Consider the following 18,884-nt stretch of genomic DNA (forward strand, 5'->3'; position numbering starts at 1 on the left):
AGGGACTGCTTTATCTCACCAAGTAGCTAAGTTCAGAGATCATTTGACAAGTTTTAATGCATGTGGGAAACTACAGCTAAGGTAAACAGACTACATACAGACATTTTCCTTTTAACTTGTTCGTAACACTTTGCTATTAGCCTATCAAGTCGCCGTGGACAAAACTGTTTGCTCTTTTATATGCTTGTTGAACAGGGGGTTTGATAAAGTGTGTACTGGCCTTTTTTCCTTTGTATGCACTTACAGTAATGAACGTAGTTGTCGTCAACTTGAGTAATCTTCCAGTCATCTTCACTTCACTTGGTTTACTGTGTCCACTGCAGTTTATCTGCTCTGCTGCATGCTCTCTCTCTCTCTGTGTGTGTGTACGTGTGTGTGCGTGTGCGTGTGTGTGCAGCCCCGCCCCAGGCAGCGCAACCATAAATGATAAAATAGAAAATCAATATGTGGTGGTCAGTGTTGATTTTGCTGACATTGTTTTGAAGCGGATGTTAGTGGTCATAAATGTACATGCAGAGTGAATAACAAATTGTTAATAAAGTAGCCTGCTGGAGTTAAATGAGTTGTCAGCTGTTTGGCCAGCTGCTGCTGCTTATGGAAGGCTCTGACAGGAGGCACGATAACAGCAAATTATTACTATTCTAGTGTATGTTTGTTCATGTGAGTATTGCTTTAAGACATGCTAAAAAAAAATTGAAAATATCCTTCAATGCATAAGGAAGCTCTAAAGGATATTTGAATCCAGGTGACTAATTTGCTACTTCCTGTATCAACTTTATATTAAAAGCCTTTAAGTGGTTTATGGGTGAATTGTTTTTAAGCAGGAATACCCTAACCCTCACCTTGCATTAACAGTACCTTTCACTGCACGGATCACCATAAAAAAAGAGAGTGGATAATGCTGGAATGAATGAATGAATGAATCTTAACTCCTAAAAACTGCAGTGATTCCTACATAATGCAGGGACTACAAGCTGAAGATAGCAAAGCTTTCAGAAATACTGCTAACCTCTCATGTTAAGTCAGTGAGTCGACCAGTGTCATGTTAGTGAAGACTTTACTCTGCGGTGCTGCTCTGAAACTGATGCTATGCTATTCCAGGATAGCATCGTGGACTCCTGCTGTGAGTGATGGAAATGAATGTAACCTTGTCTCAGACGACTCTCTGTATTTACATCTTTACCAAATACGCTATGATTGTTTTCTCTTCTGTTTGCTCCATAACCTGACAGGGTACTCAATCACTAAAGGTTACTGTACCAAAGCAGTTTTGGGGTTTTTTCGAACAAATTAAGGGTTTGAAGAGTTGTGTTTGGACAAATTGGTTTGATTTATGCGGATGTAAAGTGACCTCTGCTTGTTTCAACAATATAATTATCTTTTTCTGTGTTGGTTGGAGGGGAGGGGGGGTTAAAGAAAAAAAAGTGTTGATTTGTAAAGATTGTTGATGCAGTCCAGGTCACTGAGCATGTGCCGTTCCACTTTTCCAAACCCTTGCTTGTAATAATTTATGACCTTGAAACCAATCATGATTGTTTATGCTTGGAGTAATTTAGTGAGGATTCATTCAACCAAGGATGTCCTTTAACCTCTGTCATCCTAGCCCGGATTTACTCCTTATCCCCACTTCTGGATCCAAGTAATTTTACAAATGTACACATACTGTCCACATATGTATGTACACACAAGATGCACACACACAAGAATTTACTGTATACACACAGGCAGCCAACTGCATGTATACCTACCTCCACACATACTCATATGTTTTCAGATGGTGGTGAAAGGCCTCATGGGGAGTGGCTGTGGCTCTGAATGATAAATGCCTGAGTGTGCCCTATGATCTGACCTGTTTCGTCTGAGAATAAAGCTTCCACACTGAACTGCCACAGCTCTAAAGAAAAGCCATGTGTGCCTGTTTACATTAAAATTGATGAGGAAACTCACATTTCCTCATTTATGTGGTTTGTTTGCAGGTCAAAATTCACACCACCATTAAAATCATAAGACTGATCCTCACTACTGCTCCTTCATTTTTAAACACCTAAATAATGTGTAGATGGTGACATTCTGCCAACATATGTTTCTGTTTTGAAGAATAATTTTTGGTTCTGTAAAAATGCCAACCCCCTGTTAGCAGTTAGATATTCCATGTGTGTTTTTTTTTCCTAAGTTCCATCTTCAAGTGTTAACTCAGCAGTTGTCTCTCCACAACAGCCTCAGGCTCTGGGGTCGCTTCCATATCATTGTCCCATATCTTTGCCGCTACTGTAGGATGTGGTACTCTGTTAGACATGTGACTGATAGGACTGCTTGCAGGATTCAGCTTTGGGGTTCCCCATCTTCCTTTTTTTGTCAAGTACACATCTCTAATGCAATTACGTGCACATATGTGTGTCTGAATGTTTATATGGACATTTTCCATTGCTCCTACTTTCTTTTATTAGCATTTACTCCATTATGAACCATTCAAGCGGTGAATACAACTCATTTACAGTAATGCAATATTTATCACATATTCAACAGATTTTTTTACAAGACAGATGTCATCTATTTCACAGCACTGGGCAGGTGTATGGTGCATGTTTTTTTAAAAGCCTATGATCTGAAAGCCTTGCATTTCCTCTGACTTTGTTTTTACTAGGCCCATGTTGACAATCGTGCTGCATCCTATCTCTGATATACCCGCAGGCCATGTGAACTAGCCATAAACCAGCTATGTTATAGGTGTATTGATTGGTCAACAGATTGCCTGTATCTTGTAAAAAAGCAGCTCTAACGTGACTGCCTTTATTAACCACATTAGTAATAAATGTGGAAAACTGAAAACAGGTCAGGGTTTTTTTTTTTTCGTCTTTCTTTCCTTTCCCTCTTGTATATGTGGTTGATTTTCCGTGTGGTTTAAGGCATGGTTTTAGTTGTGGATCAATCTTGATCATTGTGCTACTATAAAAGTCTCTACACATGTAAATTGAAACAAGGTTTCAAGAGAGGTAATCAGGCTTTTGCAACTTGTCGTGGGTGCTTAGGCTGTCTAAATCTATACTGTCTTTAACATCACTTACAACTCACTTTTATATACCTGCTTTCATGTAATTATCTTTTATTGATTCTTTTGCAAGTCCCCCTTTTTTGCCTTCTCTATGTCATACCTTCCTCCATTCTTTTTGCTTTCAGCAGTTCTTTAGATTTTGTTTTCCACTCCTTCAGTGTCTCACTAGGCAGCAGATACTGCTATCCTATGAAACACAGCAGCAGTCCTTGAGTGTGTGTGTGTGTGTGTGTGTGTGTGTGTGTGTGTTTGTGTGGTTGGTTGTGTGTATGTGAAAGAAAGACCCCAGGGGATTCTGCAGCGTTACCCCTCAAACCCCTCTCTCATCCCTCAATCACAATCCTCTTCCACACCCCCACCGCTCTTGTCCTCCCCATTCATTTCCTTTTTAGTCCCATTGTCATCTGTCCTCTTCCTCTCCATGTTCGGTGATGAAGATGTGCTCTTAGCAGTTTGTTTTTTCCCTTTATTTTACTCAACACCAGTTTTCCCCACTCCCTTGTTTCTCCTTCCCTTCTGTCATGTTGCACCCTCCAGCCTTATATATGTTTTTCTTTTCTTCTCTTATTTGTTGCCATGCAGACCTGTTTTGTAGTGTTGGTCCTACCTTTAGAGCCATCCTTGACACATATTCCAGTATTGATTAATGTGCACTGGAACCTATAAATAAACAGATTCGGTGTGATTACAAACATGCTGGCAGCATTTGAACCATTTGGGCAGTTAAGGTTTAATTTGTTTTGCAATTTTTAAAAATATCTTACTCCATTAATAGTTATCCATTAGAATGAGTTTCTTTCTTTACACTCACAGAGGCCATTTCTTACTTTAATTACATTATTTTCCCATTACACCACCCAAACTATCTATTACTAATTGTCATGTAACTGAATCAGGGAAGCAATTAGTGACATGCAATTTTTGCATCATTATTTGACACAATAGCATTAAAACATTTAAGTGCTGCATTTCCAACTTAGTAGAAATTACAGTTATCATTAGCTTCAATAAGGAGGCAGTTAGACCACAGGGCAGAGTGTTAGTCTTTAATCTGTAGCTGTGTAGAACTGGAGATCTGAACTGTATTAGATAACTCATTGGACACTAGTGGCACATTAGGCAGTTACTGTTTAAACTGGCAGTTAACATACAGTGGGATTGATGGGATTTGGAGACCTTCAATGCATCTCCATCTGCTTCATCTGTCATGTTTTCCTGCCTTTATCTTCTCTAACCATCAGCTCTTTCCTGTTTTTACACTCGGTGCTGCCTCACTCCCTCACCTCTCTCCTCTTTACTTGTTTATAAAAATGTTCTTTGGACAGTTTCCCCATCAATCACTCCAGTGCATTTCTCCCTTTTTTCCTCTCCACTCACCTCTCTGTGCTACATCACCCAAAGGCCCCTGATCTAGTACATTAACAGCTTTCATTTAGTTCAGTATATCTGCAGTCAGATCCCATAGGCCAAGAGTTAGCTGCTGTTTTATTTATACTGTTTGTATTTTGCCAGTTGTTTCAGTAAACTTTGTTGGTACATTTATTCGCAGAGGAGAGGATGCATTCTCCTATCAGAGTATCAAAGTGTGTTTCCTCCACATTCATTCAGTCGGGGTTGTCAGTCAGTAACGGAGATGCATCTCCTACTGCTGCGAGAAAGAGACACACAGGGAAAATAAATATGAAAACATGAATAAAACATTACTCAAATAAACATATAGCCCTTCAGTAGATCAAAAGTAAGTGTAAGTATCTGACTGGGTTGTTATATAGCCATTGTGGAGTAGAAATTGGGACAGTGACAAAGCCCAGGACTGCATTGTTATATAAGTAAGGGAAAGTTTGCAGAAGTGGAAAATATGTGAAGTGAAAGATAACAAACATTTGGTCTCTTTCCTTCTTACTTACTTACTTACTCTCTCTCTCTCTCTCTCTCTCTCTCTCTCTCTCTCTCTCTCTCTCTCTCTCTCTCTCACTCACTCACTCACTCACTCACTCACTCACTCACTCACTCACACTCTCTCTCACACACACACACACACACACACACACACACACACACACACACCAACTCATATCTTAATTACTGAGGCTTGATGGGTACTTAACCTTGCCCCTTGCTGCTTATGCTAATGAAGAGAGGTCAGGAGTGTGCTGATTGGCTGGCTTGCTGTCAACTCAGCCGGAAACAACTGTCGGAGTGCAGATGAGCGGATGAGGAAGGAGAGGAGACTGAGGAGCAAGGACAAGGGAAATATGGGCCATGGGTTGGAGAGAGAGAGAAAAGGGTTTTAATTAACACACAACAATTTGATATTTTAGCTGTCGAAACAAAAATGTTCTGTTGAATTAAGGTTAGTGAGGTCAAATAAATAAATGTAGACAGTTGGTATATTAAAACATGTTCCTAACAGGATGGGTCATAAACTTAGTGTATAAAGCAGCACACAGAACATATCATGATGCAGTTAGTTACACAACCTTTCCTTACTACTCTTACAAGTATGATCTCATCCTTTAAGCAACACTTTTGTTGTTAAGGAACATATGGCTGGCTCTGTGTGTAATGAGCTCATCCTCTTCCCCACGATGTAGCTATTGGTATATGACTGAGGGTGTTTAACAGCAGGGAGAGTCATGGAGAGGACAAACATACATGTGTGCACACACACATACATACACACACGCACACACACACACGCACACACCCACAGAGTTTACAGCTGCCGGCTTGTTTCAGATGTTTCTACACCTGACAGAAATATTTGGGCTTCATTAGATGAGGGTACAGGGCAGAACAACTTACAAGACCACCAAATCACTTACAGGACAAATGTGGTATTTCTGTAGGAGTTAGTGGATATCATTTATAATGACCGCAGAGATAAAAACACACTCCTATATTCAGGTGAGCATAGTTGCTGGTGGTAAACCTTGTCTGGAAACATTATGAAGAGTAAAACACAATTCATGACACAAGTTTAAGAAGAAAGATAAATCTATATCATTTTTTAAAACAATATTTTATAATGTTAACATGGATTTCTTTTGGTTAGGATGTGCCACATTGTTGGCAAGTGTGAGAGAATCATCAACGTGGCCTTTTAAAAAAAAAGTGCTCATTTATGTGATAATGTCATAATCCACAACGGAAGGACTTCTCTTTCACTTCAAGTTCTATTGTGAGAAAGTTGAAGAGGCCCTTATATAGGTCATGCACTGTGGTCCATCTAATGCCTAGAGTTATTTTAATGTCATATTTACGGCAAGGGGCTTCTCCAAGTCAACCTGATCAATTCAGTTAGACATTTAGTCCGGTCTAATTTGACTGATTCACCGTGTCCGCTCAGCTGTTAAAAACCAGTATGTGCAGCACAGCCCTCCCTACCATACATACCGCAGAGGTCATATATATATATATAAATATGCTGTACACTGTTGCCTTCACCATACGTGACCATTGGCATGTGTATGTCCAGTATATTCCAAGCATGTGGTTGTTCTGACCCTGTGTGTGGGTGCACATGTGTGTTCTTGAGGCGATGGAGATTTAGGGTGAGATGCTAAGGAAATGTCTGTCTGTCTGTGTGTGTGTGTGTGTGTGTGTGTGTGTGTGTGTGTGTGTGCATGCATGCTCGCACACACGCACACACACCTCGTCCTCTGATCTCGAGGGACATCTGCTCTGGTCCGGGTCACTGGCAGCGAGCGCTCGGTTGGGCTCGAAAGTATCACCACGGCAACTGCATCGCATAATCCCATTCCATCTCATCCCATCCAGGAACTGTGTGCGACGTGATTGGCCTGTTCCCCCCGGGGCGGCGAGGCGACGGCTCAGTCGCTGTCTGCTTACTCGCTGTGTCAGCTATGGCTCTGAGTCTGTGGGCTGGGAGCGAGTAGCGCATTAAAGGAACGTTTGGCGTATTTTGGCAGGAGACGGTGTGAATTATGCAGACGCACCCCTACTGTGAGTGTGTGTCTGTGTGTGCAGTGATGCCAGTGTGAGTCTTTCATGAGGAACAGCTACTCAAGCTACTCTAAGCAGATACATTTTTTTTCTGTCTCCCTATGTTTCACTTCACTCAGTCTTGCAACTTTACATCTATCCAACTTTCTGTTTAAAAAAAAAAATATTTTAGTAGGATCATGATTGCCTACTGCTACATCCCTCTCTTCCTATGTCTACTTTTAAGGTGTGTTTTGACTAGAACATAGAAAGGCAGCTACAGTGGCCTGGATATTATCCCATCTTGCACAATAAAAGGAGCAATTTCCCATGTATTAAAGCAGCAGAAAATGTGCATTCTGAAGATCATTAAAAGCACACTAGAAGTTTTTCTGTTTGTGCTGTTAAAACACCTTTCTGTGATGAAACATAGTCTCCAGGAGGCTCTCTTCTATCTTAATAATTAATGTTTTTTGGCATCTTAAGTGGTTTGTCATTATCTGGCCAGTCCTTGTATGCCAATAAATAGTGCAATTTTCTAAAATAACACAAACCAATACAAACAACTCTGAATAATCAGAATAATCATAAAAAACACGTTCATCTCTGCCTTCATCTCTCCTCCCTTCATCCCTCCAGTCATCGCTCACTGACTTCAGCTTTCATCTATCCCTCTTTTTCTCGTTCACGTCACAATGCAAGCTGGCTCCGAATTGAGTTGTTTGTCTACCCTCACCTTTCTCTCTCCCTTTTCCCTCCGCTCTCTCACACACACTCCCTGTACCTCCGTCACTATCTCTCTTTGTTTTGCTGAAGAATACAAACACAGTCTGAATTAAAACGCAACTGACAGTTTGCATCCAGTTTCATTGCTTCTCCTCTGTCCTCCTCCCATAATTCCTCCCTCACTTACATGTCCCCCCTCCCTTTCTATCCCTCCCTCCCTAGCTCCAGCTGTCAGGAGGCTTCATTATTAAAGATTCATGGCGGAGTCTGGGCAGCTCTTCCAAAAGCTTTTGTCAGACAGACCGAGTGTCTCAAATCTCACTGCCACTAACTGGAGGTGACATAAAGACCCGCACAGACCCACACGCACAGACATGCACTCACACACACACACACACACACACACACAAAGCACAGACTTCTCGTGGTTTGCTTCTCGATTTTACTATCTGTCCACCCCTCTTTAATTAAAATCATCTTGAAAATGGGATTCTTAGTGCTTCTTTTCATTTATATTAATATGAAATTGTAAAATGCCTTATCAGTACTCACTTTACTGACTATGACCTCTTCACGCTGTGCATAACTGTTCATAAATGGAAATACTCGACACTCCATCTCAGCATGGGCTGGGTACCAGATTTGGCTTGGTCATTTTTTTTGTCATCAAAGGTCATTGTGACTTGTCAGATATTCTAAATTTTCGTCAGATGTTGTCTGTTAACATGTTTCTACTGCTACTGGTTCACCATCTTACCTATAGTCTCTTTTATTGGAGTTAGAATTTGAAATATATGCCAGACACCTTCTCCAATAGCATCCTATCTCAAACTCATTCAGGATTACATCCTACTTTCTTTATATGTCTGTTCCAAAACCTGAGTTGCCAATCTTGTTTATTAGTCCTTGAAGCTTACAACACAGCTGATTCTTCACAGTAGAATTGATTAAATTCTACAGGCTTCAAGTTTGGGCTGATGTATGATGGCTTATTTGTTTTACTGTAAAAAATAGATAATAGATCAAGAGGAAAATACGTCCCACCATTAACAGTGACCATAATTGTTCTCATCTTAGACCACATTTTTGTCATACCTCTGCGTGATATGTCAGACATAACAAACTAACACATGTCTTATTCACACATTCTGAATTGGGATCATGGGATTTTAATAAGTTCTCTCTGTTCTCTCATGGACATTTTATGAGGGAATAGTTTACATGCCACAAGAGAAAACAAAACAAAAAGTTGTTTTTTTAGACACTGTCTGTTTGCCTCTCCTGATTTTGTGTTTTTATGATTTGGTTTTAAAGAAATAAGGTCTGAGAATTTACTTTGTTTGTGTTTCAACCCCATCACGTCATTAGTACCTGTTGAACATTTTCCTCAGTGGGCAGGCCACAACCATGGGAATGCAAGGACACAGAGTTTTAAGGCAACAGTGATACAGCAGTGTGCTGGTGTGTGGCCAGCAGTGTTATGTACCTTTTTTTTTAACACTTGGTTTAACCAAAAAAGGTTGCCTGGAATAGTGCAAACTCAGGGCAAAAATGCCATACTAACAGATCTAATGTCAGTGTCTAATTACATTTTGTCATTGTCTTTGTTTGTACAGAAAAGCCCAGGAGCAAGACAAAAAGGTGGTAGTAGCAGGTTGTGTTCCCCAGGCCCAGCCACGGATGGACTACCTCAAAGGGCTCAGCATCATAGGGGTAAGTATATGTGTATTTTATATTTGATACATCAAATTGTATCAAAGGTTAACCTGAATGTAGGGATGTGTTCATACAGAATATGCAGTATACACAACCTTTGATGAACACAGGCACACAGGAACACACACACACACACACACACACACACACACACACACACACACACACACACACACACACACACACACACACACACAGACAGTTTGACCTGTCATTCACCTGGCTGCCAACCTTCTGTGTCTGTTCTACTCTGGCCTCCCTGCTGCTTGGTGGATCACTAGAAGATGAATAAGGTGGAGACTAGAAAAGGAGGGAGAATATATGAAGAAAGGAGGGATAAAAGGAAGAAGGAGAGGAGTCATATTTAAAAAAAAAAAGCGATGTAGCATACTGTATTAAAGCATATGCATAACTGAGAAGAATAAAACAAAAACGGCCAGTGTATACTTAATAGTCAGCTTTAATGTTACCATATGTTCTCACTGTGAGATAATACTAACCTAAACACCATACTGTATATGAGCTATATGAGTCAAGGTTCCACTGGTGAAATGATCCCTAGAAGCAGTATAGTCCTTTTATGTTCTTCTATCGTCAATATAATTGCCCAAAATGATTTTCTTTCCTAGTACATGGCAACATGCAGAAAATTTCCCTCCAGTACAGAAAGATCAGGTGTACTGACTCTTATCCTGTAGAGATGTCTATAAAAAGGTAGCAAGGGACACACAAAGGATGTGGAGCCCTCATGGCTTTGTGCCCTGAGCATAAACTGTCTTTTCTATTCCCTTTTCTTTAAAAGGTGGCATGGGACAGTCTGCCCCTCTAGTTATACTATTCAGACAGTGAAGTGAAAGAGCAGAAGCTTACAGATAACACATAGAGCCAACAGACAACACAAAAGGTGTTGCAGATAAAGAGAAAACTCTGTTAACACTGTGGGAGTCACAGAACTATGCAGATATAACAAACGCAGAGGGAACAAAACCATCCTTTCCATAGATTTTAGAGCCATTTTCTCTGCAGCATCTGTACAGTCTGCTGCAACACAAGTGATTTTGGCTTCTGGTTATTTTTGGATTGGAGCCTCTAAGCTATTAAATTTCAGCTCATAACCCTCTGGCGCAGGTATGAATAGACTGCATGGCAAATCGTGATACGGAACAATTACCTTTTCTTTTAAGTATATTACACCTTGACACAAGCTGTGTCAAGGTTATCACTATTTAATAACTAAATTAGTATTCCTCATTAAATCATAGATGGTGCTTGTAGATAGTGTGAACTTTTTTTTATCCCTGTGAAACCGTGTTGGGTGAAGTTTTTGTCGCTTAAATTCTGCAAACAATCATGTAAACAAAATTCCATAAGACATTCCAACATAAATAAACAATGTGAAGTTGTTAAAATATTCCTTGAGCAAGTATAATGCAAATACATCCGTGCCACACACACACACAAAGGAAAACATTTATTCCATGCTTAGGAGAGCTAAATAATTGCTGCATATCTAACAAAGCATAACAAAGCAAAGAGTCAGCCAATTTAGAAGTATCATATATGCATGCCTTGTTTTTTTCACTCGGTGCTCACAGAAAAAAGCAGAGCCTTTTAAATCACCACAGAAAACCTTGATCGTAATTTCACATAATGCTGAATTTATTTGCTTTCATAAAAACCAAACTGCCTCGTTGAAAATAGGAATAAATCAGTCAGTCCAATATCCAGTGTTGATTACAACCACTGTCTTAAAAATGATGGATGGGGGGTGGGGAGTGGCTCAAATGTTACATTAAATATCCTTTACTATAAATACTGTAATTCCATTTAAGTAAACATGCCACCGTGTAACATAATTACATTCAAATCAAGTGGCATGTATGTATAATATAATGACATTCAGATAAACAGGCTTGTGTGTCTCAGCCTTCAGGGCGAGGCACAAACAGCTGGGAATTTTACCAGTGCCGGTCCTTTTATTGTCATGAGTACATTGGATTATGTGTTGATACAGACACACACTCACACAGAAACAGACACACACACACACACTGCTTGAACAGGCACACATGGTGGCAAAAACAGAAAGAGGCATATGAGTGTGCGCACGCACTCCCTTTGTGTATCCTTGGTTGTTATATCAAAACACACACTGACAGCGACAGTTGGTGGGTTATGCAAATTAGATGCAAATAACCACCAGTCGTGAATTTGTATATAGTGATTGCACTAACGGCTAGATAAAGGGTGTAGTTTAAAAAAAAAAAAGTGCTTCCTGTTGAATTCATTCAGTTTAATTGACCTGTGTGTCAGCTTTTATGTGTGCCTGTGCTTTTCTGTTGTGTTTTTTTTTGTCTGAAGTCACTGTGAAATGAATGACAGTGTATTGTGTGTAAGGTACACAGACAGTCACGCAAGCCCACAGTGTTTGGCGTCTCTCTGAACTAGACATGTCAAATCCTGTATCTGAGACACATCACACACAGTCACACACACGTAAACAGAGCTGGCTAGGTAATCAGAGGATTACAGTGGGTAAGCAAGTGCTGTAAACATGAGATGCACGTACATCAGTCTTCTCAGCATGGATATTGTGCAGCCAGTTTATCTTCTTTTTTATGTTTTAGTTCAATTACTCGCAAATTATACACTCTTCACATTACTGGCTGTTGTTGAATGTATAACATAATGCAAACAAATTGAAAACGCTCTAGAAAATTACACAGGTTGAAATGATTCCTTGGGTTTTGTAGAACTTGCTGTAAATACTGAATTAGTCTCTTACTAATTATTCATCCATAAGAATCAGAATTGACAAGTGTAATCTGAATTAATCATTACTTAGAGTAGGTGCACCTGCTGCTGCTCTGAATGGACCCAGATTGACTGGCCATTAGAAGAATTTCAGTATGTAGCATACACACAATGTGTGCTTGTGTGTGTTTTTAAGGTTTCTCAGAGTAATGGGTCTGATGGTACTGAGAGTGGGTGCCAAGAACTACAGCGTAGCGTGAGAGTATTAGTGGTGGGAGGGAATGAAAGAAGAAATAATGGCAGAATAAATAATTTTTCTCCTACTCTTAGTTCTCATCTCTCTCTTCCCCTCATTCATTCTCCATCCTTTCCTTGACAGATTATTGTACTTAGGATAGTGGATTTGTACAATCAGTGCTTTATTCAGAGTCTTTTCAGTACTTAGCTTCACCTCCTAATCGTCTGGCTCTTATTAAACTATGGCCAATGCGGTGTTGCCTCTTTTCTCTACATTGGTTTGTACAGTTTCAGAATTCACCTTAGCAGAGCAGCAGGAGCTTCCATAAGAAGCAATAAGAATAACTCTTACCTAGTATACTATTATTCTGCTGTAGTCACTCTCGTAATCTTAGGATTTCAGATTTCTTTATTCTTACCTGTATGATGGTCTGTGTGCCCCTGTCTCACTTTTTTCTGTCCGTGCCTCTTGTTCTTCAGCCTTTAACTATCTTACAGTCTCTGTCAATTACAGTCCAACCAAATATTTTTAAAGGGCCAGTACTGATTACGATGTGTTTTTCAAATCGGGTTGGCAAAATACCGACTGATTGACTGTAATATTTATTATATTTGTATCACAATGTGTTGTTACCTATTGGCAAGGCAAAAAAAATAGCACCATCCACTAGCCAAATGCTGGTAAAATATGCAACTGTCCTTTAGATTTGCTTCACTCACCATCCAAAAAACAATGGTAATCTATGGAGTGGCTGGTAAAACTTGAACATTCAATAGCCATTTGGCTGACTGACAAAAAAAGTTAATTTTGTAACCTGCTTATCGGTCCACATAAATCACAATACATGTGCAATAAACTAATATTGGCCTGGCGGATGTATCGGTCTAGCTCTGCTGTCACTACATAATATAAATGGTGTTGTAGCTGCACAGACACTCAGTGACATTTAAGAAATCTATATCACTTAATCCAGGCTGAAAACACTGAGAACACTTGGTGTGATTGTATCTGCTTGTACTTGTTTGTCTATGTGCATTCTGCATATTGTGTGCCTTGTCTTGTGTATATTTGCATGCCCACCTTGTTTAAATGTGGATCAGTGGATGTGTGTGTTTGTGTATTGTCAATATCAGGCTTTTGTTTGAGTGTGTGGACCTGGTTTGTCAGCATCAATAAACTTGTCCCTTGTGTGTGTCTCTGTATTTCAGGTTCAACAGATTGATCGAGTGGTGGAAGTAGTGGACGAAGCTGTTAAAGGTATTTCAACACACACACACACACACACACAAAAACACATACACACACACACACACACACACAAGCACTTATTGTGTGAGCGACTGAGCAGCGATGCATTCATCAGTGAATGAATGAGAGTCCTTAAATTGTTAGATTAGGAAATTAAGTTTTTGAGCATCAGCTCCATGTATGAATGATTTTCATTAAAGCAGTCACTGTCCACTTACTGACAGAATGCAAGGACTAAGAATGGCTTGACTGGGTAAGGGTTAGCTTGACTGTCAAAACCAAAAATATGTCTTTACTGTGGAAGAGTATAAACATAATTATGTTTTTGAAATGATTCTGCCTGCTTCCTCACAACTTGCATTTCAAAACATTTGAGCCATTAGTGTTGATCCCAAGTTACTGACTGGGGTGTTATTAGAAAATTCAGCATTGTTCAAGTCAAAGTTCTGCAGGAGTATGCCTTAAAACTACATATGCAAGGTAGTGCTGAGCGGTATGACCAAAAATCTATATCATGCTATATGACGGTATTGTTCATGCGTAATCAGGTATTCACAACATCTTCTACTGGTTGAGAGAGGAACTACTAATCTACTGAAGAAGATTGACGTAGGATGGACTATTTTACTGTCATGATGAGTGAATATTGTAGAATTCCACACTCATAGTAATATCATAGCTGCCAACAATCCCGTTTTTCCTGGGTTTCTCGCGGATTTTAGACTCATCTCCTGCAGCCCTCCCGTTTTGTCTTTTCTCCCGGGAATCTCCCGTAATTTACAGCCCCAACTTTGTTTGTTAATGATGACAAGAACACTTTGCACAATAACAAAGGATTTATTTTGAAAGCTTAGACAGGAAGCCACCGCAGCTCCGTTAGTTTGACAGAAGCTGAAACACACGCAAAATGTTTTTAATTGTAAATAGAAGTACCAGCCTGCGTCAGACAATGCAGAGTTTACTGACTAATTATTAAAAACCAGGATGTGATGCGTGAACTATCATCATCTTAACTCGCTCGGCAGGCAAACATCTTCTGCTGTTTGTTGAGCGGCAGGAAGAGCAATACTGAAAAGGCTCTGAAACAGTGTCGCCCGGCGCGTTGTGTAATGAAATACACCGGTATGGCGGTACATTAAAAATTCATATCATAATGAACATATACACCGGTATTCAGTGTGAACCGGTATACCGCCCAGCACTAATGCAAGGGCGGAGCAACTTGACTTTACTGCCTTTTCAGAGTGTACAGAATGTTAACAAAATATAGACCAAACATATTTTTGACTACATTTCTCAGAAAGATTAATAGGTTAGGTTGATATATAAGTCAACAGTGTTGCTTTTGAAGTGTATCTTTTATGAGCAGCTGCTCTGTTAAGTGGTCTTCTCGAAGAAGCTGACTGACAGTGAGACAGACTCACATGGCAGTGATTAGGTCATTCATTTAAACTATTAGTGAACCAACGCACTCAACTGTTTAATGAAGGTCAGACAGAGTTTACAGTGTTAGAGTGTCCAGTCAAGCTGTCGTACACCCCCAGCTGTTCTCTAATAAAGAACAGATTGAGTTTACACACTTTATGTGTGTGTGTGTTTGTGTGTGTGTGTGTGTGTACGCGTGTGTATGAGTAACTAGTTTGCACTGCAAGCTTCACTCTAATGAAGGACAGCTGAACTGAGGCTCAATTTTACAATGTGTCATCAACTCTAAATCACTCACACACACACGCACACGCACACACACACACTCACTCACTCGCTCACTCACTCAGTCACTCACTTTCACACATATAAAAAGTGACTTTTATTCCCCCTTTCTTCTCTGATTTGTTCATTCTCTCCCCTTTCCTCTCCTTCCTTCCTCCTCCTGTTCCACAGCAGCTTTTGATCTCTTTCTCTCTTTTTTCCCCTCCTGCCTGTGCCTTCTCACTGTCCTGCTCAATCCTTCTTGCTCTCCTTCCCTTCATTTTCCCTCCCTCCTTCGCCCCCTCCATAGAAACTAATTTCCCCAGTATCATTACAGTTCTTTATGACCCCGTATAAACTGAGAGCTGTTATTTCAGCTCGGATGCCTGGGCATAAACCTTTAAGCTAAGGGATTTGCCTTTTGTAATGGCTACTAAAATACTTACTCCAATGAACTGCTAATAGACACAGTTCTTTCCTGTACCGAAATTGCTGGCAGGTCTGTTTTCCACATGACAAGAGGACTGGTATGCTTCTATGAGCTTGGTTCTGGTGTGAGGTGTGAGACTATCTGTTCAGTTTGGATCTTGATTGAAAACAAACTTAACAACTGTCTCTCTATAAGGATATTTCATTAATGTAATACTGTGTTTAATCAAACAGCATCTATGTAAAGCAAAGTTCATGTTACTACTGGTTGTAAATGCTGGGGTTTGTTTTTATATATACAATCACACACATTTCAACCACTGACCAATCTTGTGTTGTTTGCCACTGTGCGGCGTCAGTGTTGTTACTGTGGTCACAGGCTTCCTTATTCCAACCAGTCTCTTTTTAAGCTTTGACAGATGTCACCAAACACAGCTTTGATTTGATTGTGTATTCTATGACAGATCAAAACGAAATTCATTAATGACACCTATACATGCACATTTTTGCAAGGGCAACAATCTGTTTTTTATGTCTCAGTGAAAGCTCAGTAAACAAGAACACAGGAGCAACTCTTTATTGTAAAACTGTAATATGGTAGCGGGGTGTCTGAAGTCAGATTTTTGCTACCATTAATAAATAACTGATGTACCTCTTTCTTTATGGGTCTGTTTTAATGTCTTTGTTTCTTTATTAGTCTCCAAATATTGATCTCTTCTCCCAGAGATGATAGCTGCGGAGGATACCATTTCACCTGATACTCTTTTATCTTTTTAGAAACGGTTTAGATTTAGTGTGTCTGTATGACATAGAAACAGAGGGGCACACAAGGTCAGTCAGTCTAATGTATCTACTTAGCTACAGATCAGAGGCTATATAGCATCCATATAACCTCATGATCCTTATTTCATCAAGATAAACAAACTGTTTTATATATCAGAACTAAAAAAAGACAAAGCGTGACTATGGAGACGTGGTTGAATAGACGGAGACAGACAGGAAGAAAAGGAAATGAAGAGCAGGTATCAAGAGACAAGGTAATGCATTCACATGTATTTAAAGTCAACTTCAGAAAAAGGTGTGCTAAACATTTAGTTTTAAAGCTCAGTGACCTCCTATCTGACAAGGACGACCAAACTGTGCAGAGAAGCTTGTCTTTGTCAAGCATCGAAGCTGCTGTATGGCAATAGGAAGTGTTCCTCTTAATGTTTGCATTACACACAGTGTAATGTTGCTAAGTAATACAGTTGATTTGCATGTGTGATATTTCTCACCAAAATTAAGCAAGCTGACATTTGCTACAAAAATAAACAGCTTTTTTCAAAGACAGTTGTACATATCTCAAAGCCCGCTATAGGGGGGATAAATGACAAACACTACACCGCTCCTGTCATCCTCATCTGCCACCCCTGGCCCTTCTCTCTGATGGCACCCCCACCCCCCTCAATCCTGTCTGCTGCTTTACAATCAGACCAGGGAGCACAACAAGACCCACCACTTATGAGACATAAGACACAGGTCAACAGGTCATCCTTTTAGCTCCCTACCTCTCTGATCCAACCATCCATCTGGCTATCCTATACATCTTTGATCTGTGATGTGGTTTTTTTTTTCTATCATCATCCAGCCATCCATCCATCTACCTTTCCATCCATCCATTCTTACTTTCTCTCCCTCCTTTTCCCTAGCCTGTTATAATGGGCCGTTATGAGTGGATGGAAGGATTTATGTCGGCTTGTGTTTATGAAGGATAGGAGAGAACAAAGGAGAGAGAGACAGAGATTTGAAAAAAATGGTAGAGGGAATAGGAGTAGAGCAGTCAGTTACAAGAGATTGGGGTGGCGTGTCTCTGTGTCTTTGTGGGGTTGCCCATCACAGCAGTTGGTCCCTCTAAACTCTGTAATTGAGATGACAAATAGGACAGCATTCCTTGGTTTTCTTCAAGTCAAGTTAGCTATTTTATCTCTTGCTTCCCATTCATGGTCCCCTAGGCCCTGAAATTGAATTTGGCTTTGGGTACACTCGTGGAGTGATTCCATGCTGGTAGTTAGATTATTTCTTGAGTCTTGGGTGGCAGTCACATTGACATGGTGTCCTGTGTAGTTTTAGAGGGTAAAAGAATACATGAGGAATGACAATTTCCAAGTTTTATAAGAACAGACAATCTCCTAATTTTGAATTCTGAAAACTCAGCATCATACTTGTGATTACATATAGAGACTCTTCTAGGAAAAATCAATTAGATATTGGTATCTACATATTTCCCACAGCTAAAACAATAAAATAACAACAAGCTGAAAGGAGTATGACATTTGAAAGCAAATTATTTAGAAAATAAAACAGGCCTGACCTAAAGCTAAATTATCGTTTTTTTGTTGTTTTTTTTCAAAACCAGAGAAACTGCTCATTTCCCAGAAGTGACTTTTAGGGTTGTTTAACATTTCCTGTAAGCCATTATGGTTAGGTTGGTTCTCTGATAGATGTTTCATTTTTTTGTTAGATTTTGCTAATTTGTCACTATTCAGAGAAGACAGGAGCCCTTTTGAAATAGACCACACTATATTTTTCCATTCATTTGGGTAGAGTGATCAGTATAATCACGATTTAAACAAAAGACATTGATTTCTAATGCTTTCACAAGGAGAGCGAAATTTAGTGAGTTTTCATTTTAGGCATTGAAGCATTATAATCAAAAAGAAAGGGCCCTTGTAGACTGTTTGAGCTAGTCTACACCTTTTTAGACATCATGGCTGGCATTTCTTGAACTTTTCTCTCTTGCTGTAATATGTTGATGGAACGTCTGGTAAAGTAAGTAGTGTTTCAAGCAGGACCTACATTTTTCTGTGGTGCGGTGTTAGTTCATGGTTGATGAGCAGGTACAGCTGTGAAACTTGGCTGTTTAAAGGAAGGTTTAATGTATGGATGAATTGATCGATGAGTCAACAGATCGAGCAAGCGGTTACAGAGGGAAGAATATTAGAGAGCGCACATGAATTTGAAATTGTCTCTCACAGCGCTGCCTGGCCAAAGGCGGACACACGGATAGCTCACTAGAAGACAGGGTGGCCGAGTGTGCTTCAAGTCCCA

The 18,884-nt window shown here is 39.9% G+C and overlaps 1 protein-coding gene across 1 annotated transcript in view; it reads left to right on the top strand.

Moving 5' to 3' along the window:
* cdkal1 (CDK5 regulatory subunit associated protein 1-like 1) overlaps window positions 1-18,884 on the top strand; it is a 231,553-nt gene that overhangs the window by 64,246 nt on the left and 148,423 nt on the right. The window contains exons 5-6 of the mRNA XM_053326340.1: window positions 9,340-9,436; window positions 13,640-13,688. Of these exons, the coding sequence (XP_053182315.1) occupies window positions 9,340-9,436; window positions 13,640-13,688 (146 nt within the window). The remainder of the gene's footprint in view (window positions 1-9,339; window positions 9,437-13,639; window positions 13,689-18,884) is intronic.

This window comes from Scomber japonicus, chromosome 10 (assembly GCF_027409825.1).
Source record: "Scomber japonicus isolate fScoJap1 chromosome 10, fScoJap1.pri, whole genome shotgun sequence".
Taxonomy (NCBI): Eukaryota; Metazoa; Chordata; class Actinopteri; order Scombriformes; family Scombridae; genus Scomber; species Scomber japonicus.